This window comes from Xyrauchen texanus, chromosome 1 (genome assembly GCF_025860055.1).
Source record: "Xyrauchen texanus isolate HMW12.3.18 chromosome 1, RBS_HiC_50CHRs, whole genome shotgun sequence".
NCBI classification, from domain to species: Eukaryota; Metazoa; Chordata; class Actinopteri; order Cypriniformes; family Catostomidae; genus Xyrauchen; species Xyrauchen texanus.
This window is the reverse complement of record NC_068276.1, coordinates 22,038,429-22,064,186: the sequence shown is the minus strand read 5'-3', so window position 1 is coordinate 22,064,186 and position 25,758 is coordinate 22,038,429. Positions and strand designations below refer to the sequence as shown.

At 41.7% G+C, this 25,758-nt stretch overlaps 2 protein-coding genes and 1 pseudogene across 2 annotated transcripts; 1 reads left to right on the top strand and 2 right to left on the bottom strand.

Annotated features, from left to right (window-relative positions):
* Nucleotides 1-697: 697 nt before the first annotated feature.
* On the top strand, nt 698-17,510 carry adad2 (adenosine deaminase domain containing 2). Its single transcript, XM_052135647.1, has 10 exons — nt 698-781; nt 4,065-4,245; nt 4,312-4,554; nt 4,681-4,809; nt 14,329-14,479; nt 15,249-15,416; nt 15,750-15,964; nt 16,105-16,339; nt 16,703-16,835; nt 16,980-17,510. The coding sequence occupies exons 2-10, from the start codon at nt 4,074-4,076 to the stop codon at nt 17,088-17,090; spliced, it is 1,557 nt and encodes a 518-aa protein (XP_051991607.1). The 5' UTR covers nt 698-781; nt 4,065-4,073; the 3' UTR covers nt 17,091-17,510.
* A 3,842-nt stretch (nt 17,511-21,352) lies between these two features.
* On the bottom strand, nt 21,353-22,919 carry LOC127645186 (putative nuclease HARBI1; annotated as a pseudogene).
* Nucleotides 22,920-23,862: 943 nt separating this feature from the next.
* cskmt (citrate synthase lysine methyltransferase) lies at nt 23,863-24,780 on the bottom strand. The gene is given in 2 exon segments (XM_052130756.1): nt 23,863-24,711; nt 24,713-24,780. Coding segments are annotated over 2 exon segments (657 nt in total). The 5' UTR covers nt 24,775-24,780; the 3' UTR covers nt 23,863-24,116.
* Nucleotides 24,781-25,758: the final 978 nt, after the last annotated feature.

Sequence of the window (25,758 nt, the reverse complement as noted above, 5' to 3'; positions counted from 1 at the left end):
ATGCACATACTCAATTCCAATGAACTGATTGAGTTATTTTAATGAAACAAGGCTGACATTGACCAGAGTGATGCAAATCCACACCTTTGCAAAAAAAAAAATCAGTGTATATAATATTTAGTTAGGGTGAGGCCACAGAAGTGATGTGCATAATTTGAAACACTGCACTCTGGTGGCATCTGCTGGTGAGCTGGTGATTGATGACGAGATCGTTTAAACTAAGAACCCAAAATTATAGGTTGTGTCATACATTTTTATTATTTTATATTTATGCTTTTTTTTATATATATATATATATATATTTTTTTTTTTACAATACACACTGTTCTAACGGCGCATAAACTGTCGTAATATTACAGACCTGAGTTTATGCACAATATGTAGGCCTATTTTATATTTTAATAACGAACCACTATATTGCATCTTACATATGGTATTTAGTTATTTTCATAAGGTGTTTAAGCTTTAGTTCTTGTTGTATTACACTTTTTTTCTGTATAGCGGTATGAAAGGAGTGCTTGCTCTTCTTTACTGTGCAACTGGAATTTTGCTGTTATGATTTAATCTATGTTGGTGTTATTACCGCCAAAACGTTTGAATTTAAATACTTGCCAAAACTTGGACACGTGTCACGCCCTACGCTTTCGAATGACAGCAGTGTCGTAAAGTTCCGCCCAGCAGCATCTGATCGATCAACCGCGTGCTTCAGGTGTAGGTGGACGAGGATAATTGCCAAACTTACAAATTATTGGTTGTGCTGATAAACACCTTCAGTTGAAAGGTACAGTTAAACAGTGTGACGACATATCGACACATGTAGTGTTATTTAAAATGAGTACAGGCAAAGTAAGTTTTATGTCGCTTTTGACTGCTGTTTTTTTTTGTTGCTAACTCTAATTTAGTGTTATTTTGTCATTGCATTAATTGTACATCTGCTCGTGTTAATCCATCTCTTCTTCTCTATAAACGTATTGTTTTTATTGAATTTGAATTCCGTTAAAACACTGAAATGTAATTTTTAAAAAAGATGTAAGAGTTTAAAAGGGCTGTGACTGAAGTACACCTGTCATATTTAAAGGCTCACTCAGTAATTTTTCATGCATGTCATCTTGGTCTTACACTGACTTCTAGTGTCATGGATGCAGCATCATTCAAACACAATGGTTTTAGTCACTGATACCAGTGTATGTGTGTATGTATATATATATATATATATATATATATATATATATATAAAAAATATTTATTCACAGTCTTGCATGATTAATTTAATCCTTGAGTGAAAGTGTTCAATAGCAGGGCAATTGTTGGAATAAAGCCAGTAGTATTTGGCCAGTCACGTGATCCTAAAATGGCTGCTCCCGTGAGGGGACCCCTCTCTATGTACAAATTAACTAGCTTTTATACGCTTATTAAAGGGGTCATGACATGAGAAACCAAATTTGCCTTGATCTTTTGGTATATAAGAGGTCTTTGTATCATTAAAACGTCCTGCAAGTTTAATATTTTAAGACGTCCTCCCCATTCTAAACGAATCATTTATTTAATCAAGCTCAAAATACAGCTCGTTCTGGATTCATGGTTAGAAGTGACGTGACGGTTAGAAGTGACGTAACAGCGTTTGCATATGACCGCCTCCAGCACAAGATAACTACGCTTTAAGCGCAAGACAACTACGCTCATTTCAGTATCGCCGTCGCCTCACAAGTGTTCAGTCGATGGACAGCGAGCTCTGACAGAGACTACTTGTGCACAGGAAAATTACGATGCCACACAGATGTGCTGTTCCTGGCTGTGGTCAAACAAAACCTCTGAATAAGTTGCCGAAAGATCCAGACGTCAGGGAAAAATGGATGCAGTTTATTTTTTGAGGATGTCCCAGTCACAGCAAGTGTTAACTTAAGCGTTTGTTCTGTACATTTTAAGGATGACTGTTTTGATAACAAATCTCAATATGATGCTGGCTTTGCCAGAAAACTGTTGCTCAAAGATAAGTCCGTGCCGACTATTCTGGGAACAACGACGACGCAAACTGTAAGTAATCTATTTTAAACTTTAAACTACTTTTTAAAGCGCAATTTCATTCATTATGAATAATCACAGTGTTTTTACTTAGTTTACTTGCATATTGTTCTGGCTGGGGGCGTCAATAATTGATACATAGGCACTGACGTTAGCCAATCATAACAGTGGGCGTTAACACTGAAGTCTTCAATGGAAAACGCCCCCAAAACAGACTGTTTGAATCAGAGGATGAGAAACAGGGTGGGAAAAGGTCATAAATCACTAGATTTTAAAAGTTTTTCTTAAAAAAAAATATATTAATACTATAATTGCACCTAAGAGAACATAATAATACAATAAAAAAAACCATGTCATGACCCCTTTAATATGATTAGGGCAGAGGTGCCAAAACTTGTTTCTACGAAGAACCAGAAATTAAACTTGATTGAGGGCTGTGGACTGAAATTAAACATTGCATTATATCAGACTCTATTATATTAATATATTTTAGTTGCCCTGGTTCCCCTTGCTGATTTCATAATATATTTATAAAAAAAAAAAAAACATTACTTTGCTATCTGCTAAATTAATTCAATGAAGACCTGTGACAATGGCATTTTTTATTTTATTATTTTTTTAAATAATTTTTTTTATTAAAATGTTTCCCCTCTTGTCATATTGGCCTGTTTCATGTGACATCACTGTTTGACCACACCGCCATGTTTGTGACCAAAATTCTGTATACATTCAATGTGTTGTGCTGTGGAATGTGACAAAAGCCTTCAGGATTTAAAAGCAGGTCTTACATTAATACAGACGGGATCAGCACATACATTTTGTAATATTGTAACTAAATCAGACCAGAAAACAACACAAAACTATGTGCAACTTCTGAATGAGAGATGTTTAAGGGGATATACCTTTATGGCCGTGTGTACGTGGGCGTGTGTACTCGCCGGTCACACATTATGCCCGCTGCCATACCAAGATGAATCGTGGATAAAATATCTTTAAATGTCCGTGAAAGTTCAATTTGGCAATATTTGTGATGTCTTCGGACCTATATGAACATTTCCTGGGACTTGGAATGAATAAGGGCAATTGTTTATGTATTTCTTGATATCGTTTTTCGTGTGTTTTTACATACATCACTGTTGTTTCTTCCTGTTGATGGTCACAAATATGATGGCTGCGAGAAATAAGTGACATTACTGAAACAGGCGGGCCAAATCAAAGGTGACTTATTTAACGAGGAAAAAAATTACCTAATGCACCTTATAGGCACACAGGGTACAGGAATTTATTATTAGTATGATCTAATATCGTACTAATAATAAGTACGATTATTGTTCTCGCTCTATGTTATCCCTCTCTGTGACTGAAAGGCTTATCAATACTTTAGTTTTTTCTCGCATTGACTATTGCAATGCACTTCTTGCTGGAGTTCCAAAAACCACACTGAACAAATTACAATGTGTTCAAAATTCTGCTGCTAGGATCTTGACTGGAATCAGAAGAAATGAGCATATTACACCTATTTTAAAGTCTTTGCACTGGCTCCCGGTCAAGTTCCGAGTCGATTTTAAAATACTTATGCTCACATATAAGGCACTGCATGGTCTGGCACCGCAGTATTTGTCTGCGCTTTTAACTTTATACACACCCAAGCGTCATTTACGCTCTTCACAAGCTGGTCTATTGGCAGTCCCACAGACTCGGTTGCATGTACTGTAGGGGATAGGGCTTTCTCATCCTATGCTCCTAGACTTTGGAATGCACTCCCTTCAAATATTAGAGATGCACAGTCTTTAAGTAATTTCAAATCTTTATTGAAAACGCATTTTTTAGGCTAGCTTTTATTTGACTTTTATTTTATTGTATTTTATCTTGTTGTTTTTTTTTTTTTTTTTTTTTTCTTTCTGTGATGTATTTTTGTTTTGCTTGTTTTATTATGTAAAGCGCCTTGAGAAGCTGCTTTAAAGGTGCTATATAAGAATAAAGTTATTATTATTATAATATGACCTGCTTCCTGCACAGATTAATTAACTAACATTTAACAGCAGATCACAATGGTAGACAGCAGTGGCAACGCAGACAGGAAACGGCTTCCACGAATGGCTGCCACTCTAATGATGCGCTTTGTCTCTGAGCGAGAGCCCACCCTTGGCATCCAGAGGGCCAGCCTCAAACCTCAGTCCCCTGACAGTCAGTTTGAAGAATCTCTGTGCTCTGGCACTGAGAGTCACTCCGCCAATTTCAGGCCTTGCTCCCCTGACATTCAGTGTGATGATTCTCCATGTACTGAAGTGGAGAGTCACTCCACCAGTCCAGAGCTCTGTGACTTGGCTGATATTGAGGAATCTTCTGATGTGGGGCACCAGACCCCAAATGTCCTACCTTTGGAGCCTCCTCCCCAAATGGAAGACCTGGGCTCCGACACTGGGTCCGCTTCTGTATGGAGCCTGGGTAATATAACGGGAGGTGAAAGCACCTTAGAAGGACTGGAGAACACTCTGGATGGCTCTCTTAGGAGGGACCAGAGGACTGGAGGTAGGCTATACTGACTGGAGTTTCTGACCATTTTGCTTGGTTGATTTTCAAAACTTCAGCTGTTTTCCTTTTTAGATTTCCTATGTTTCTGTTAAGTCATATCTGACTCTTGCTTTACTCTTTCAGTGAGGTTCACAAACTGGCACAAACATCGTGTAACAGCGGTGTGTACTGAACGGTTTAACAAGCTGCTCAGGGAATGCCCAGAGTATCACAGCACGAAGAGCTGCTTTGCTGGTTTTGTACTGGAGAGAGGTGAGTGCGAGATCCACTACGTTCTCTAAGATCATTAGTCCTTGTGCCTGGGTTGGAGAAAATTCTGAATTTAAGAACTGTCTCGCTTCAATTCATGAGACAGGAAGAGGAAATTGATGAATTTAAAAGAAATTCAACTGTCACACAACAGAGGAATGTTACTAATACAGCCCAAGTTTTGTTACAAAATCAAAATGATTGAACTCTTACAGGTTTGGTAACTCCTAATATCCAGGAAAGTGTCATTGCCTTAATGGGACCACATGTCGGTGTATTGCAGTGCTTCTTAGATGTTCTTCTTAAGGTTTCCATCTTGTTTGGCTCCAATTGGAATAATTTGGGGTAAATTAGAGCATTCTGGGAAAAGCGTTCATCCGCCATAAATGTTCATTTATTAATTATAACGAAATTTATATAAATTAAATACTTAAAAAAATGGAATATTAATATCATCTAATGTTTTTTTTGTAAATTTTTTTTTTTAATACTCCATATCAGTAGTGAGTAGAGTCCTTGGGGTGAGAAAAATAAATGACTGTACATAAATAAAACTGATAAAATCTTATGAAATGTGAGCTCAAACACTGTGTATAGCAGTCATATTTCTAAAGTCCCTCTGTCAAACAGTGACACCAGCGGATGAAATTTCTGAGGGAGGCAGCATCTCTCAAGCCTCCCTTCAATTCACTGCAATATAATTGAGCTCCTAAACTGTAGCGTGAATGTGTGTGGGGGTGAGGGGTTAGCTGCCGAATATACGTGGAAAATCACGTGAGGGGAGACATTGGCTCCTATTTGTGCTGATTCGTTCAATATGCTGTTAATCAATCAATGCAATAATGCCCATCTCTCTTGCTCTTGTCCTCGCTGTGGGTCTCTGCAGATTGCTATGAATGGGACGAACTACTGGAAGTGGAGAATCTATTTGCACAGTAAACAACTAAACAACACTGACAACAGCACTTTTGTTCACGTCCAAATCAAAATGAACTTGAAATGACTAGAAACATGAAATGGTGTGCTAGTGAGCCCCTTGAGCACTTGCTCTTAAATGTGGCAGCTTGTGCCTTGATGAAACCTGCAGTTGATGGCAAATTATCCAATAGGCTAACAGGAGTATATTTTATCACATAAAAATATGAAATATGCCTTGCCACATATGTCTTATTTTTTAAGCAGTGTAAAAAAAATGAAAATTCTAAAACAATTTACGGTAATTATTTGATACATATGTTACAGCAGCCTTTAAAAAAAAAAAAAAAATATATATATATATATATATATATATATATATATATATATATATATATATATATATATATATATATATATATATATATAATTTATTTTATATATATATCCTCTTTTCTCCCCAATTTGGAATGCCCAATTCCCACTATTAGTAGGTCCTCATGGTGGTGCGGTTACTCACCTCAATCCGGGTGGTGGAGGACACCACTCAACATTATGCATGACATCGCGGAGACTCACATCAAATGGAGGCTCATGTTACTCTCCACGCACAACTTACCACGCACCCCATTGAGAGCAAGAACCCCTAATCACGACCACAAGGTGACTCTACCCTCCCTAGCAACTGGGCCAATTTGGTTGCTTAGGAGACCTAGTTGGGGTCACTCAGCACACCCTGGATTCGAACTCGCGACTCCAGGGGTGGTAGTTAGTGTCAATACTCACTGAGCTACCGAGGCCCCGGATTAGGGATGCACCGATTTCTCTTCTGATTCCGATATCAGAAATATCAGTATCGGCCGATCTGATAATCAGTTTAGAATATCTTTACATTATTCAACTTAAATATTATTATCATTTGTAAACAAATAATAATATAATAGTAATATATTGTAATATCTCATTCTTGCACCTTTAATTTTTTATTTTGACATTCTGAACTCTCCAGGAAGTCCTGTATGTGTCTGTTTGAGTTTAATTCGCACATGTCTGATGCACCGTTTGTTCATAGATGTGCAGCGGGAGCGTGTCCCGTGGAACACGCATGTAAAGAGTTCTCACTCTTTTCTTTTCCAGTCATCTGAAAACGTATCGGTTACCTAACGTAACCTCGGTTCTCTCTAGATGAGGGAACGAGTATTGCGTAAGCTAGCTTACGCTATGGGAAAGATTCATCTTTTCTGAGATATTGAAGCCAAAAAATTATCCTTAATTTTTGTATCCATTGTCAACGCAGTGCGGCAGCTGCAGACCTTGAGCGAGCTAGCTAGCGAGCTCATAGGTTGCTCTGCGGCAACTGCTGCAGCCTATAGACGAGCTTGGGCGAACTCGCATCCAATGAGAGGCGTCCACGCGCTACTGCATCAAAGCCCGCCAAAATGGGCGTGACTAGAGTGCATATAAGCGTAGTTCTTAGGCTGGAACCCTGGTTTTCATTGACTGAAGCGAAAAGTCGCCGTGGCGCGAAGCACGGCCGGCTACGCAATACTCGCTCCTCATCTAGAGAGAACCGAGGTTACGTTAGGTAACCGATACGTTCTCTTCACGAGAGGTTCTCTCAGTATATGCGTAAGCTAGCTTACGCTACGGAACCCATTGTCAACGCCGTCGCGCCAAGCATCCACTGTATGAGCCCCAGGGAATTAAGGGGGACCCGGGGAGCCCTTATGAGTGGGGAAATAATATTTGGCCGGCAAGAATGCGGGTCATTGATTGTGTAATACATAAGCACATAGTAGGACGGGAACGACAGAGCGGCGGTGCCGGTCTGTGTGGAATGTGTCCCATCAGTGCAGCTCACCAGGGGAGCTGTAGCGTATTAAACCGCTAGTAGTTTTGCCTGCAGAGCGGGCACTTCCATATTGTAAAATCTGACAAAGGTGGAGGGGAAGTCCATCCCGCTGCCACACATATGTCGTGAATGGAAATTCCGCTGGACCATGCCCACGAGGATGCCATGCCTCTAGTGGAGTGAGCCCTAATGCCCAACGGGCATGGCAGGTCTTTTGACGCGTATGCAGCAGCAACAGCGTCCACTATCCATCTAGATAGTGTCTGTTTCGAGGCGGCGAGACCTTTGGTGCGCCCTCGAACTAAACGAAAAGCTGCTCGGAGCGTCTGAAAGCAGCGGAGCGCGCAGTATACAATCTCAGTGCTCTGACCGGGCAAAGGAGATTGGCGTCGCGTTCAGCTATCCGGTGCTGGCAGCACCGATAGGGAAATGACCTGTGCTCTGAAAGGAGTACCGATCACCTTGGGAACATAGCCGTGTCTAGGCTTTAAAATGACCTTGGAGTCACTTGGTCCAAACTCAAGACACGCAGCTGACAGACAGCGCGTGAAGGTCTCCCACACGCTTGACTGATGACAAGGCAGTCAGAAAAACGGTTTTGAGTGAAAGGTATTTCAAATCCATGGATTGAAGTGGTTCGAAAGGGGGCTTTCATAGTTTCGAGAACTATAGAAAGATCCCAGATAGGAACCGATGGGGGCGCGGGGGTTCATCCTTCTAGCTCCCCTGAGGAAGCGGATGACCAGCTCGCTTTTACCCCATGACTGGCCGTGCAGGGGTTCAGCAAACGCCGCAACGGCCGCCACATACACTTTGAGCGTGGATGGGGATCTGCCCTTATCCAGCAGCTCTTGTGGAAATACGAGCAGCTGACGACACCCCACATGTCCGTGGGTCCAGGTCTCTGTCGGTGCACCATTTTGAGAACACAGACCATTTTGACGCATAGAGTCTTCTCGTGGAAGGGGCTCTAGCGTGTATGATGGTGTTTATTACTCCTTCTGGCAGAGCGACGGGTAGTCGTTGATCACCCACGCATGCAGCCCCAGCGCTCTGGGTGGGGATGCCAGATTATGCCGCGAGCTTGAGAGAGGAGATCTGCTCTCACTGGGATGGGCCACGCGCTGTCAGTGACAGCTGCGTAAGCTCCGGGAACCATGTCTGATTCTCCCAACACGGGGCTATGAGGAGCACCGAGTGACGCTGCTTCCCTGATCCTCTGCATTACCTGTGGCAATAGCGAGACGGGAGGGAAGGCGTAAAGCAGGCTTCTGGGCCAGTCCTGGGCCAGCGCGTCCTCGCTTTTGAGAAAAATATTGGGCAGTGAGAGTTCTCTTTGGACGCAAAGAGGTCTATCTCTGCTCTGCCGAATAGGTGCCATAACGCCTGGACTGTTTGAGCGTGCAGGGACCATTCCCCTGGGGAATATTGTCTCTGGACAGTCTGTCCGGGCCGCCGCTCAGGTGGCTCTGGCACGCGCGTCGCCCTCAGCGAGCGCAGGTGGCACTGGGACCAACTCAGTATGCGCTTTGTCAGATGGAAGAGGTTCCTGGATCTGACACCGCCCTGACGGTTTAGGTAGGATACCACAGATCTGTTGTCCGAACGGACCAGGACGCGGTGACCCTGAATGACCGGGAGAAAGCGCACGAGCGCGCATCGACCGCTATCATTTCCAGACAATTTATGTGAAGGAGCTTTTCCTGAACTGACCATAGGCCGAAAACCGGAGAGCCCTCGCGAGACCGCGCCCCAACCCGTGTTGGACGCCGTCTGTCGAGATGACTTTTCGGCGAGATACAGCTCCCATTGTCACTCCCCGCTGATACCATTCGGCCACTGTCCAGGGCTGCAGAGCTGATATGCAGGTCTGAGTCACCTTGATGGGCTGGCGGCCTGTGGCCCAAGCCCGGCGAGACGCCGGGTGTTTAGCCAATGCTGAAGCGGGCGATGTGCAGTAAACCCAGCTGAAGTACTGCTGCGGCTGAGGCCATGTAACCTAGCACTCTCTGGAATTTCTTCAGAGGCGTGAGGCTGTTCATCTGAAAAGATGCGGCTAGTCGCTGAACACGGCGTGCGCGCTGTGTAGATAAGCGAGCCGCTCATTGCCACGGAGTCTAGTTCTATTCCCAGGAAGGAAATGGTCTGACTGGGCTGTAGTGAGCTCTTGGTCCAATTGACTGCAAGACCCAAACTGTTCAGATGGCTGAGGAGAACTGCTCTGTGAGACAGAAGCTCCATATGTGACTGAGCCATAATCAGCCAGTCGCCCAAATAGTTCAGAATTCGCAAACCCTGACTCCGCAGGGGTGCGAGCGCCAGCATCCATGCACTTCGTGAAAGTACGGGGTGCTAAGGACAGGCCGAACGGAAGGACGGTGTATTGATAAACCTGGCCGTCGACGGCGAATCTCAAGAATGGCCTGTGACGGGATTTATCTGAATCTGAAAGTATGCATCTTTCAGATCGAGAGAAATAAACCAGTCCCCTGGCGCACATGCGCGAGGAGTTTCCTGATTGTAAGCATTTTGAACGGTCTTTTGCAAGCACCTTGTTCAAAACCCTGAGATCTAATATGGGTCTGAGGCCGCCGTCTTTCTTGGGAACAAGAAAATAACGGCTGTAAAGCCCCGACTCGCTCAGAGAGGGTGGCACTTTTTCTATGGCCCTTTTGCACAGAAGGCTTGCTATTTCTGAACGAAGCAAGCACGCTGCTTCCGTGTTCACAGTGGTTTCGAGCCAGCTCTGAAGCGAGGGGCGGCGATCGAACTGTAGCAAATAGCCCTGTTGTATTGTGCTTAACACCCACTTGGATATCCCTGGAATAGCTTCCACGCTTTGAAGCGTAACGCTAGAGGGTGAATGGCCAATTCGCTCTGATTGCCGCACACAGAGCTGAACAAAATGTGTGAGCGTTTAGTGTGTTCATGCATGATTGCTCGCGAGACAGCATGAACGGGCTGTTTTGTGAGTGACTTCCGATTGGAATGAATGGGGAAAGAGTCACATCTGTTACGTGATGCGCAAGCACAGGACTTACACACAGAGGAATGGTTGCTGGCCGTGTAACAGAGCGGGCAGAGAATGGGCGCGCGACGCATTTGTGGGCGCATTTATTGACTCTAGCGCTCGAGCGGTTCAGTAATCGCTTTATGTGAGCGTGCTCTGGTGGGGACACGAGACATGCAGTGCTTGTGTGCAGAAGTGAACACTGGATTGTGGGCACATTTTCTACACATAGGGCTGGTCGTGTGACAGAGCGGGCAGAGAATGGGCGCACAGACGCATTTGTGGGCGCCTTCATTGACTCTGACGCTCGAGCGGTTCAGTAACCGCTTTATGAGAGCGTGCTCTGATAGGGGCACGGGATGTGTTATGCTTGTGTGTAGGGGCGAACACTGGGTTGTGGGCACTTTTTCTACACAAGACATGTTTGCTCTTTACAAGATTTATTTGGGTCGCCGTGAAAACGGCGTTTGAGTGCAGAGCAAGCGGGCAGTGTCACCGGCTTGTTGGCTGCTAAATTCACCACTGTAGTAGCCTGAGAGAAGGGGACTGACAGGGGGCAAAGCTTTGACGGTGGTCCGCCGCGGCGGACTGAGCCGTCGCTTGTTCAACACAGTTAGGAAGACTTCGGCTGCTCGGGTTTCAGCGCTACCTTAGATCGAGGCCGCGGGGCACGGCGGTCTGCGGCGGCTGTCTGAGCGCTGATCGAGGGCGGCCGCCCTGTCGACGCTGAGAAGTCTGAGATTGTTGAACTGGGCGCTGTGAAGAGGCTCGTGCAGGAGGCTGATCACGTGAGCGGCCTGCAGAGGAGCTAGAGCGACGCGGCAGGAAGAGGTTCATGGCTTGGGTGGCTTTCTGGACTTCTGAGAAGCGGTCAACAATGCCACTCACCGCGGAGCCGAAGAGAGCGGTGCGTTGAGGAACGTGGAGCGCCCTGCTTCTCCCATGTCGGCTAGTGTTAGCCATAAGTGTCTCTCGGTCACAGTCAGCGAGGCCATGCACTTCCCTAGAGCTTGGGCTGCAGCTTTGGTAGCGTGAAGGGCGAGGTCTGTCGCGCCAGTAGATCAGTAACAGCCTCTGGGTGCCTGCCTTTCTCATCCCACTCCCGAAGAAGGTCTGCTTGTAGGATCTGTAAAGCGGCCATTGAGTGCAGAGCAGATGCGGCTTGGCCGGCGGCGGAATAGGCGCGCCAACATAGGCGGAAGTCGCTCTGCAGGCCTTAGACGGGAGCACAGGCTTGGAACGCCATCTCGCGGAGGGCGGACAAAGGTGTGCTGCTACCGAAGTCCTCGACCGGGGATGGAGGAGTAGCCTCTTCAGTGGCGCCGCCCACCGACGCGAGAGGTGGAGACGTGTGAACGGGTCCTGGCTGAAAAGGAGCGCTCCACGACTTTGCAAGCTCCGTATGTAATTCCGGCAGGAAGGGAGCGCCCGGCCGCGGGTGTAGAGCGGCGATGGCTTTGAAGAAAGCAGCCGCCGAAGTCTGTTGGGTGCCTGCTCAGGGGCGGTGACCACTCGAGCCCGAGGCGGTCGACGGCCTGTGTGAGGAGGCGTGTTAACTCCCCTTCGACTCGGGCGCTGGTCCTGCTGGATTCCTGGGCTGAGGAGGAGGCTTGGGAGCCTGTCCACTCCTCGCTGTCCGAAGCCATGATGGAACAGCGGCCCTTATCTTCCGCCGTCATCCGAGATGGCAGCAGTGCGGCCGCCGGCGGCAACTCGCGCCGTCCCGGGGGCGGGAGGGTGAAAGCGATGCTCGAGGGAGAGGCTCGGCGAGGCAGTCGCTTCAACCACAGTTTCCGGCAGCCTTTGTGAGCGGCGCTTCTTCCTGCGCGGCTGAGGGTAGGCGGCGCGGCGGTTTCTGCTTTGACCACTTCGAGTCGAGCCCGCAGGGGTCGACATCGGTAGCTCCTCGCAGAAATCGCGATCCGCCCTCAGTGAGGGCGAGCTCTGCGTGCCCCAGTCCCAGGCAGAGAGCGCAGATGATGTGGCGGTCTCCTGTGCTGAGAAGGGCGACATGAGGCGCAAGTGGAGCGAGGCATCTTGAAAAGACGCTCGTACTCTTTTGTGAATAGTTTGTGAGAACTAGCTTGCTGAATAAAAGGATACGTCGCCGGATGGCGTAGCTTCGCAGGATGGCTGAAGGTGGCTGAGACGGCCGGCTTCTTCTAGCGCTGTCCACGCTTGCTAGATGCCCCTCGAATGGCGACGCGGCTTCCAGGTCAGCGATGCGGAGAGCTTCGCTGAAGAGATGAAAATCAGGGTTCCAGCCTCACGAACTACGCTTATATGCACTCTAGTCACGCCCATTTTGGCGGGCTTTGATGCAGTGAGCGCTGGACGCCTCTCATTGGATGCGAAGTTCGCCCAAGCTCGTCTATAGGCTGCAGCAGTTGCCGCAGAGCAACCTGAGCTCGCAGCTAGCTCTGCCAAGGTCTGCAGCCGCGACTGCGTTGACAATGGATACAAAAATTAAGGATAATTTTTTGGCTTCAATATCTCAGAAAAGATGAATCTTTCCCATAGCGTAAGCTAGCTTACGCAATACGAGAGAACCTCTCGTAAGAGAACTGTTTGCAAGAATAGTGTCATCTATGAGAATGCTGCAAATGTCCTCAGACTGTCAGGAGATGCTCGAAGTTTAGTTTTTTTTATTTCCACAGAGCTAAAGTCCATGCATAACATACAATTTGACACATCTGTATTACCATAAAATAACACAAAAACACCTCCATGTTAAACATTATTAAATTATTATTATTATTGTATATAAATTTTTTTTTTTTTTTTTTAAAAAAAACAATATTGTGAACATATTTCTTAGATATCACACAGCCCTAGGAATATGACAGTTTATATGAATAAAAACAAATTAATCCATCCTCAATCTCAAGTTTTTGACTTACTCATGTGTAAGCTCATCCTTTGAAATTATAATAATAATAAAAAAATGTACAGGATAGAGCAGGGGGGCTCAGTCCATCACAAGACAACCACCAGTCAATCTCATTAACAGGTCAAAAAGTAAAAGGAGTAGAAAAACCTCTGAGCAATGGATTGTCTCCCTAACTTCATCAGGTAGGACATTTCTTAATAGCTTAATTTTAGCATACGAGTTCATTTTAACAGCTAGTTTGTCTGAACAATTAGGCCTGTATTGTGTTTTATTGTAATTTTTCATTCACTCTGAGATGACAAAAGTTTTGAATGTGGTAGAATGTAACTAATGCATTGGCTGGATTTTTGAATGACTTAATTGCTTGTGAAAATGTTCCATTGAGTTTTGTGTGTACGGTGATAGACATGATCCACAGGGAGACACATGGTTCTCTGATGCCCTCGATGCACGTGCATGATATTTATATCGTCCGACTAACTGCAGCACCCCTTGATAAAAATTCATCCCACGCTTATGTGCCACTGTTCCATATGTCGTGCGTACGATAATGTCAAATTTGTATTAATTATTATTAAAAACGACATTTACAGCTGTTATGTGAAATTCTTAGAATTTCATTCCATTTTAATTCTACATCCTTAAAATAAAATTGTTATTACAAACTGGAATTGCAAATTGGCATTCTCAATTATGATAAGCGCACAACCTTGGGCTACATTGTTGTATTGTGTTTGGTGTATTTATTATATTAATCTAATATACAATTATTCTTTTAAACATGTATTAGAAACAATATGCTTTTTTTTTATGTGTTTTTTCGTGTGTGTGTGTGTGTGTGTGTGTGTGTGTCAGAGGTTTGTGACACAGGTGGGCAGCGCTGTGAGCAGTATGAAGTGGTAGCTCTGGGAACAGGTCAGAGGTGCTGTAGTGGTTGGCTTTGTTACACAGGCTCTCTTGTCCATGACTGCCACGCCATTGTCATCGCACGCAGAGCCCTCAAAAGGTGCAGAGAGAAACACAAAGAAAGAGTTATTGTAAACACTAGTACTGCCAGTTTCCTCTGAACACATTTATATAAAAAAATGTTTTACCTGTTAGGAGTAGTCAAGTATTTTCTACCAAATGCAATCACTTCAGAAAATGCATGTTAAAAGGTTGGTTCACCCAAAAAATGAAAATTCTCTTATCATTTACTCACCCTCATCCCATCCAAGACGTGTATGACTTTCTTTCTTCAGCAAAACACAAATTAAGATTTTTTTAGAATAATTTCTCAGCTCTGTTGGTCCATACAATGGAAGTGAATGGGTGCCAAAGATTTGATGCTACAAAATCCACATAGGGGCCACATAAAAGTAATCCAGACCAGTTTGGTGGTTAAATACATAACTTCAGAAGCGATATGATAGGTGTGGGTGAGAAACAATCATAGAAGATCAATATTTAAGTATTTTTTTATTATTATTATTAAAAATTATCCTCCATGCTCAATTTACACTTCATTTTCCCATTCTTCTTCTGTTTTTGGCCATTCACATTCTTTGTGGATATCGCCTTCTACTATCCCTTTAAAGAATTTCTTAAAGAATGCTATACTTTTTTTTTTGTACATGTACAAAATGCATGTTGGTTTGGCAGGTATGTGCAAACATATTAATTATGTCCATATGAAAGATATCTTCAAATGTAATTATCTTGGCTCAAAATGGAGTTTTAACCTAAATAAAAAAGAGAGGTTTTTTTGTTGTTGTTGTTTTCTTACTTTGTGACAGGTACTTGTACAAGCAGCTTCTGCTGTTCTACAGTTCTGATCTAAAGCAGAAGCAGCACTCCATACTGGAAAGTCTTCCATCTGAACGACTGCTTCAGCTCAAACCACGTATTTACCTTCACCTGTACACTAACAAAACACCCAAAGGAGCAGCTCAGTGCATACTTTTGTAAGCGTACAACCCCTTGCAAACATAATGGAATCGCCAATTAGAGGATGTTTACTTCATAGCAAAAAATCACAGATATGACACACAACAATTTTTGTTTTATAGCTGAACCTTCTGGCTTCATGAAACATTAAATTAAATTACATTATTTTAATGAATGGCATATTTTTTCCAGATAAGGTAGAGGGAAAAAATGATGGACTGTATTTTGACTGAATATTGTCTACTGTGCATGATTGCATATAGTGTCTATTGTGCAATATGCATGTGTTAATTAGCTGTTGAACATACTAACATTGGAATTATTATCTGCCTCTCTGTTTCCTTTCACAGGAAGTCTCAAGGCAGTGCTTACTCTACTCTGAAACTGCAGTGCCATTCTAAAGGCTCTCTCATTTGCGCTCCCTTCCTGCTTCCCAGCGTTTGGGGTGCACGCATCTGTTGCATGTCCGAAAGTGCCAAACTCACTCGTTGGACTGTTATTGGAGTGCAGGGGGCACTACTTAGTCATTGGATTAGCCCAGTCTACATTACCAGTATTGTACTTGGTAAGCCATGCACATTTGCAGGTGGCCGTTCATTTATATACAGCTTTGTATTTCATATTTCTAGAGGATGTCTTCTGTCATGTATAAACCCACACAGCCAAAAGAATGGCTGTGCTAATTTTCCTCTTCTTGTTACCTAGGTGATTCCAAGCACTGCTCAGAGAAAGTGTCTGAAATCATCAACAAGCGCCTGGGCACTGGCTGGAAAGATGCTCTGCCTCCTCCATTCAAACAAACTGCAATCTTCTTCCTTAGTGGAGAGAGGGTTGGGCCTGTTGAGAGCACAGACTACTGCAAAGAACTCAGTGTCAACTGGTGTTTGGGAGACTCCAGTATTGAGATTCTGGATAGCACCACTGGTTATGCAATCAACAAGTCAGTTGTACTATACAAACTGTTAACTAATGACAACCAGTAGAGTATGGAAGGTGCTGTTCAATAAGGTTGTTTTGGGTGCACCATAGAATCTCATATTATACAGAGGGGTATAGTGCTGCCACTGAGGTATCTCAGGACACTTGGAGATGGAATATTTTCTCCATACCATTCCATAAAAAAATGCTTACAAAACCTTTAATAAAATGTGCCTTTTTGAGGTGGTACACTACATTTGAGAAGCTCTTAACTAAGCCACCATGTTAAGGGTAGATTATATAAATTGGCTTTGGTACTCTCAAAATATATATATATATATATATTATATTTTTATTTTTTCCCACCATCCTTTCTCTTTCTCAGTTCTCCATTTGTAAGCGGTCCTGGATGCTCTAGCAGAATTTGTAAAAGAGCTCTGTACTGCTGCTTCAGAAAAGTCTCAGCACTGGCAGGCCATCAGGACCTTTTGACATTCACCACATACCGCAATGCTAAAGTATGCCATTTTTGCATAATTTTTGCTTTTAATTTTTAGTTAATTGGTTAAATCAGAGGCTGTATGTACTGTACATGAATGTGACCTATTGTGTGCACTGTAATCAGCAGTTGTATATGCTAATCCATTCTATTTTCAATCTAGATGGCTGCCCACATGTATCAGGAGACCAAGACTTTGGTTAATCTGCAGTTCTTGGCCAACAACGCTGGACCTTGGAACTCCAAAGATTTGGTAGATTGCTTCAGTCGCTAAATGACAGGTTGAACAACCCTTGAGATTCACTAAGGTTCCCAGTCATTTCAACTACAGCCTAAGACTTTAGATGTTGCTACCTCTCCACTTGACTGTTCACATATACTTAAAGATAGTAAAAGGAAAGTAAATTTCTGTTCTCGTTTCAGGCAAAGTTCTTCGTTTTTATCAGACATGTATCTAAGGTAGCATTAAGCATATTAGTAAAATTTTTACTGAAAATATTTTTGTTTCAATATTTGCATTGAACATAAGTGTATGAGTACTACCAAGTAGTTTGACTTTAAAGTTATTTTATCATTGTTTTGTTTTCTTTTCCTCGATTTTGTGATTTGGTGTTTCACACTTTATGTTGGCTTGACATACCTACAGTATGTCTATAATGTTACAGTAGTTTTAAGGAGTTGAGTTCCCTCCCATAATTCATGTTTACTCCATTCATAATTTGTGATAAGTTAACCACAATAAAAAGTGACATTGTGAAGATGGAACATCAGATTATATCGTTGTTGTGGGAAGTATGTTTGTTTGTTGTTTATTGGGAATACGGACACTAATCATCAATTTCAGAGATTACAGTAGGTTTATTTTAAAGGGGTCATGACATAAAGAAATACATTTTCCATGATCTTTTCACATGTAAGAGTTCATTGTACAATAAAAATATACTGAGTTTCAGAACTCAAAACGTCCTTGTCACAGCAAAAATAGCTTTTGTAGAAGCCAAGCTGCCAAAAGGACTCATTATCTACTTCCTCCTCATTGTGATGTCATACTGTGGAAGATCTTTGCAGCTGACCACCTTCACAACAACACATCAACTACAACTACTACTTAAACGTATTACTTCCGTAGACCCAATAGCGGTTAACCATAAGATGATGAGGAGAAAGCAGGTCAGTCAAGAGCAGAGAGCCAATCATAACAGTGGCCGTTTACTGTCAAGTCTTAAAGGAGCAGCATTTCTCATCATTTACCCTCATGCTGTATCAAACTCATGACTTTTTCTTCTGTGGAACACAAATTCAAATATTTTTAAGGAGAATTGACATTTATATCCATACAATGGTTGTCAATGTGGTCCAAAACTTTCAAGCTCTGATGCTTCCAACCATACTTGCAATGTCAACAAAACCTAATTGATGTTAATTTTGGGACAAGTTTAAATCAGCCAAATTTGTTATTTTTTCAAATTTGTTACAACTACATTTATTAACAACTGAACTTGATTATCATCTAAAATAAATTTTAGCTTAATAATTCATATTTATATTTTCTGAAGAAGCCGTAAATACGATCCGATTTAAAGAAGATTAGATTTAAAATATTTAAACATTTTAAAATGTTCAAAAGCTTGTTTTCTGAAACTCAGCATTGGACAAATAGTTCTGATAGTTTATAGTCTTGAAAAAAGTCCAGAACATCCTGAGAACGTCATTCAGCCACTTTATTCATCTACAGGACGGGGGAAAGCTCATTTAAGTTTGCGTAAAGAAAATGCATATATAGGCCTAAGCAAATAAAATTAGTTTGGTAATTTATTGTTTTTATTTAATGCTTTTTTCGTTTGGTAATTTTATTTATTATTATTAATTTAATGCTTCATTTGTTTGGTAATTTATTTTATTTAATACTGGGGATTTTGCTGGCATTTTTTCAAAAGTAAAACTAAACAATAATTTAATAGAATTGGGCTGTAAGTGTTCCCAAAAAACGAAAATAAAAAAAGCTTTTCACTGGCTAGTATTGTGCATTTATTCTTATTTTAAAACATCTTTGCGCACAGAAATTATATTTTATGTTTTGTGAGCTAATTCCGTGACTGCTGTCAATTATTTTTAATGGTGTGGAAAAGAAACTTAAATAAATAAACGGATGGAGATGCGATTAAATTAACCGCTAACAGTGGCCATTCATTTGTTCAATGTGCAAGAGATATTTGTGGTGGCACTCCTGGCAGTGTCATGTTTCCAGACCGGCTCTAAATGCTGTAAAGATCAATCCATAATCATGTACAATAAATTGGCTTTCAATACTGTCGTCATGATTAACACAGGCTAACGAATGGTGCAAACTCTGTCATGTGACACTACACTACATTAGACGTCGACATTTTGCTGGTGATTTACACTGATAATATATAAATGGGTATAGTAGTTTGTGATTTATTTCCCACTGTACTTCCAGAAATTATTAATTCTTTCCACTGTGTTGACATGTTGTCGGGCTCCATCCTAAAACATTTGATATGTGGTCAGTTCATGCACTTGCGCGCTCCTCAAAAACAGGTTAGATGATGATTATTTACATGACCACAGTAAGCCAAGTTCTTTGGGAGAAACCTAGGTGTGTTAACCTGTTTTCTTTTAATCCCTGAAACGGCGTAAGGAAATCTGCGTTCTTGTTTACATGACGTTTCAAAATGGTGCTTTCTAAAATAAGTATATGTAACATATGGACAATGAGTCAGTGAATTGAATTTGAGAACTGGATTAGACTAATTCACAAGCAGACCAGGGGCTTGTACCATGATGGTAGTTGAACAAACTCGGGGTTACAGGATTGGTTTTGAGTCGACAAGACCAAACCGATGCAATCAGGCTTTATTGGTACCATGACGCAGCTCATCAACTTTCTCTGTCAACTCAGGCTTTGATCCTTAAGCTATGATTACTCCTCCACACGCGCGTGCACATAAAAGAGTGACGTCGACACTGAACAACCAATCGCGTTCGATATGGATAGAGCGAGAGCTATATACTTTTCCGCGCAGGAGCAAGAGATTATTATTCAGAAATATGAAGAATATAGGAGTGTTTTTCAAGCACGCAGTAACACTGTATCTGCTGCCAAAGCAAGAGAACAATCTTGGAGGAAGATTGCTGATTGCGTTAATGCGTAGGCTAAGTTAAACAATTAATGTAAATTTATGTAGGATAATCATATTAAAAATTTATTAAATGCTAAAATTAAAATGTGTATTCGTGCTGATATATATGTATATATATATATATATATATATATATATATATATATATATATATATATATATATATATATGCATACATAAGTGTGTGTGTGTAGATGTATGTAAAGTGTGAATGTATAGGCTATTACATCCTAAGAAAGATTGATTTTTAGATGCAACTCCAAACGTTCTTGGCAGCAGATCAAAACAAAATATAAAAATATAATTCAAAGTGGTGAGTATTTACCAAAACCTTTTATTACTTTTGTGAACATTTAATCACAAACACTTGTTTGCAGCAAACAGAAAAAAAGTGTGACATAAGGAAAACTGGGGGAGGGCCACCTCCTCCAGAATACACTGTGGCGGAGGAGTTGGCACTGAGTAACAACAAGGGGTGGCCGATTATGGATGGGATTGCAAGTGCTGTACAGTCTGACCCTGGTGCTGGCTCCTCTAAGCAAGTGACACTGGGTATATGTGTGCAATGCATTACTAATGTTTTAAAAAAGTTAAATATGGCTGACTCTATGTTCTGCACAGTAGAGGGAAATACAGCGTCCCTGTTGAAGCCAGCACACATGCACACAGTCTCCTGCACAGAGGTCAGTACACCAGAAAGAACACAATGAACATAACCTGCTTTATAACAATTTTGATTTAAATTGGCCTTCAATTTATAGGGTGAACCAAATGATGAAGACACTCTGTCTGTGTCTTCAGAGACAGTTGCTGAGGTGAGTGCACTGGGCTTTTTATTATAGCACACATTTGAATGTCATAATTAAATGACTGGCTCTTACACATCTCTTTTATTGTAGGATTTTTCACAACCTGCCCCAGAAACTGAAGCCTCTACCTCAATGGGCTTCAGAAGGAATGTGAACAAGGTAATGCTTTAAACCCTTACAGTCAGTCCTATGTTTGTAGAAAGTCATGCCACTTTTTGTGATTTGATCAACCTCCAGAAAACGTGTAATGATTGTTTGTGGTGGAATTGTTTCAGGTGGAAACAGACTCAGTCAGGGCCCATTACAAAAGGAGTCTAGAACTAGACTGTTCACTGAAGGAGCTGGACTGTGAGCTGAGGAGGCTCCAAATTAAAAAAAATTAAATTGGAGATCAAACAGCTGGAAAAAACAGATCTCAGTATGTGAACTTTTTTTTTTTTTTTTTTGAACCAAGTTACCCTTTATGAACACTATGAAAGTTTATTAATGTCATTTTTCTTTCTCTCTTTCCTCCCTAGCCACATGACCAATAAAACAGTTTGAGACCTGTCAGTGTGCTTTTATTAAGTAAAATATTGTGTTGTGATTGCATCTCTGACAGCTGTGCCAGCTGGGTGGTCAATTGTGATGGGGTCAATTTCATCAGGGAGAAGCTGGTTTTGTGGTGGTACTCGCTCCTTTCTGATAGTGGCTATATTGTGCAGAATGGCACATGCAGCCACTATCTGTGATGCCCGCTCTGGTGACACTCTTAAACGCCTTTAGGATGCCAAAGGTCATCTTGATCTTGACCCTGGTTTTACTGAGGGCCACATCGAAGCGGTTTTGTGGCCCTGTCTGAGGGTCAGGATAGGGGGTTAGCAAAAACCTCTGGCATGCATAACCTCGATCTCCTACCAACAGGCCATCAAAAAGCCCTGTCATAGAACAGAAAAGGGGAAAAATTGTGTAAGCTTTTCAAATTAAAACTTTAAAGTGTACTGTACCAATTTTAACTTGCCTTCCTCAAAGCGCTGACACTAAATAGACTCACGGAAAATTTGTGAGTCATGCACTGAGCCAGGCCATTTGGCATCCAAACTTGTGATCATGCGTTCATGATCACAAGTCATCTGCAGATGAAATGTACAGTAAATAATTGTCCTATCTGTTAGTTATTTATTTAAAGATTGATCTCAATGCAAATAAAAATAACTTCACATTTTTCAAATACCTGAACATTAAGGCTGTGAAAGTACTTTCTGTTCACATAATCTGCCTCATGTTCTCCTAGAGCTGTGGAGATTGCAACATGTGTGCAGTCTATTGCTCCTATGACTCTAGGGAATCCTATCATAGGAATTAAAAATATATATTTAAAATCATTCTTAACAGCTACTGTAGACTATTGCATTATATATTTCTAAGTATGAAATGTGCTTTTTGCAGAAGAAAAAAACGAACGTGAAAGGTTAAATTTGTTCATATGATGTCACCCAATCAAGATATCTTACCGGCAATTTTTTAAAATCCCTCTTTTATGGACATGGTCGATAAATGTCCAGGGAACACAATAAAGCTATTTATGTACCCCTGCAGAGCGAGGACCACCTTGCGAATGGTCCGACAGACCGTGTTTTTCCCTAGATTCTCTGCATCACCGACCGCATACAAGTATGTACCACTTGCCAAAAAACGCAACGCAATACCATTTGCGGTACAGTAAGGGCATGGCTTCGACGAGTCACATTTGTTATGTGCTGCTCAAGAAGTTCACAAAGATAAGACATTCCTTCCGCGGAAAATCTGTATCTTTCATACAAGTATCGGTGAAAGTCAAATGGATTTTGTCTGTCCCTAAAAACTCTTTCTCTACGAAGTGCTCGTCTAACAATTTGCGCGGAGATGTCCACAGGATTTGGGAGAAAAGGTGAAGCCATTGCAGCAGAGAACAGACGCTGGGAATTAGTTGCGTCACCTATATGTTTCTTTGCTCACAGCTGATTGGTCAAACTTCAGTCTGAGATCTTGAATCCAGAACATAACCTGCCCCGGAGCAGCGTAAGATACCGTGCAGCATAAGATACCATGGCAACGAACACCGATTAAAGCCGAGCTACTTTCATAGTACCTAAAACCCAGGGTTGGCGGAAGCTAAACTGGAACATAGCTGGCTAGCCACCTAAACCGGCTTCATGGTACAGGCCCTATAGTATATTTTAATATTTTAGTATGTTTTTATATATCAAAATACTTATATGAGTTTCCAGGCCTTTGAGTGAGCCAGGAGAGAGCATATCAGGTTACTAAAAGTGTTGATACTGCAGAGAACACAAAGAATGGTATATAACCTTGAAAAACAAGTGTATTTCTTCAAAAACAAAAAGTGTTTCTGTTAATCAATAGTACACTGATGAGAATCCTTGGTGTTCTGGTATGTATCTTTTCAAACATACTTTCAATCAGTTATATGAATGGTGTCTTGTTTTAATAAGCTAAATGTATTATAATTTTGCAGCTGGTGTTTTCTTTCAAATAACAATGTGTATGAACAAACAAGGCTGCCCATTGAGAGAATGTGCTGAAAATGCAGGAAAAAGATAAAAAGTATTTGATGGAGACATGGCTGTTTACGCAGATGTTTCTAGGAGTTGATGTACTCTGTCCATGAACTGTAACATGAGGTCAAGTTATGAGAGGCTACCAAAGATATATGTTTCTTTTTCTTTTTAATAGATAGACGAGGGATCTCCCACCAATATTTAATTAACAAAGGACGTAGAACATATTGGTGGGAAAGAGACAAGGCAGTGACCTCATGCGTCAGAGACAGTGGGTAACAAGATAACAAAAATGGTATATAACTGAGAACTTAGAAAAATGAGTCAGAACAGACAGCTGGCCGGTCCTGGCAGGCAGCAGATGCCCTAATCCTAACCAAATGGGGCCTGTAAGGCAGAATAGCCTGCCAGGAACAACAGATGGCAACTTTCTCCCATCATGTAGAAGCAAGTCATTCAATGTTACTAGATTTTCATAATTATTAGTGTCACAATAATACTTGATATGAATGATACTACAACAGATGGTTTACTGCTTTAATTAAAAAAAATCAGCACAACATAATTTTTCTGGCAATTTTTGTTATTACTCTGAAAAATGTCTCTTGCTAATCGAATTGTCTGTTGTTTTTGTTTAGCTAGGCCAAATGCAAATTAAGTAAGATTAGGCCAGTTGTATATTGTGTAAAACGTTCAGTGTTACATTTTCAGTGCTGACTTGATGCAGCCTTTTCCTACTATATTAACACTTGATTGATGTCTCTTTCAAAGTGCAAAGGAATTTGCATTATATTATATTTTTTAAATGTGGGGCAATACAAGGAGTAATCTGATAGCAAAAATAACTGACACCTCTCAATTCCACCACCTCTTGAACTCTCACATCAGCTGCCAGATCTGTTCCTCTAACCTCTCTCTCCAGCCATACAAGCCTGGCATCAGGGTCCTCATCTGAGAACAGTAAGAGACTCCCTGTGGGTCTCAGTTCCTGTAAGCATTGCTTTATTATCTGACCAGCCTTTCCTTGCCACTCTTTAGAACTGACTAAAGCATCCGTTGTACCTTTGTCTAAAATCAAGTCCAGACTTCTGGCCCCAAAGTGTCCTCTTATCTGTGTGCAATCCAGCTCTACGAATGCAAGAGCAGAGGATGGATTCTGTACTGGTATAGAATTGGTGTACTCCTCCAGAAGTTTCACTGCCACCAGGGAGATGTCAGCACAGGTGACCATGACAGCACATGGAGAGTATCTGTAAATACAGGGTCCTAAGGCAGATGTGCCACAGCCCATGTCCAGGATGTGTAAAGGGCCAATTTGGGAATGAGACATGGTCTGAAGAACAGGAAGAATGAAGTCCTGGACTTAGTGAAAGCCAAAAAACCTTGAAGTTGCCTTTGCTTGCATTTTCTATGTAGAATCTGTCCCATGTTGCTTTTTTGTCCATGTTTTAAATTAACACATCTGTGAACACAAGATATACATAGTGTATAAAATAAGAGCATATGCACTTTTGGCCTGCTAACAACAAAAATTCTTAAAAATGCTGCAAGTCATTATTTTAAATATTTACACACCTAAATAAATGTCCTGAAAAATCACACTAGTTTCTGAGACAACCAATAAAGCGCAACAGTGCCCGCACACTTTTTCAGCAACATTAGTATTTCCCCAATTATTTCTTCCATTGACTTTTTATAAAATCCTTCATAAAAGGTGAATCATTACATTACAAACTTTGTTTTCAAGCAAAAAATATTTGAAACTCGGACAAAAAAGATAAAGGTACAAGACTGTGTCCTTATCGTCTTTCATGAGGTTAGGAACTACAATCCCATGAAGCATTATTAATTAGTTAATGGAATAGAAAAATATGGAAATATATCAAACTATTAATTTTAGGTTGATGATTATTGAAACAATATCTATAATTTATGTATTGCTAAATATTCCAGTATATAGAAATATATAAGTAGTTTGAGAATGGAGACTGTCTTGTTTGCATCCTTCACAGTGCATCATGTGAGTGTGCGGTCGCTTCCGGGCATGTTTGGCGGGCTTTCTTGGCTGCAGTTCTCTGATTGGTGGATCTTTATCTGCTGGACCATGGGTAATGTAGTTGTTCACCAGGAACTCCGCTATTAAATGCGATTTTTAAACAATGAAGTTGAAATAACGCAGACTGATGATTTCTACAGAAGTAAATACATTCGATGGACAACCTCGATGCTCATGTGCATTTTGAAGGTCCATAGTTTTGGTCACCATTCCCTTGCATTGTGAGGACCTACAGAGCTGAGATATTCTTCTAAAAATCTCAGTTTATGCTCAGCAGAAGAAAGAAAGTCATTCACATCTGGGATGGCAAATGATGAGAGAACTTTAAGTCATACTCGGCTGGTATTTCTGACCCTCTCCATGTAGATTCAAA

Coding starts and splice junctions, on each gene's coding strand:
- adad2 (XM_052135647.1), top strand. CDS start 4,074: ATGGTAGACAGCAGTGGCAACGCAGACAGGAAACGGCTTCCACGAATG. Junction 4,246..4,311: donor TCTGTGCTCTGGCACTGAGA/GTCACTCCGCCA, acceptor CATGTACTGAAG/TGGAGAGTCACTCCACCAGT. Junction 4,555..4,680: donor GAGGGACCAGAGGACTGGAG/GTAGGCTATACT, acceptor TTACTCTTTCAG/TGAGGTTCACAAACTGGCAC.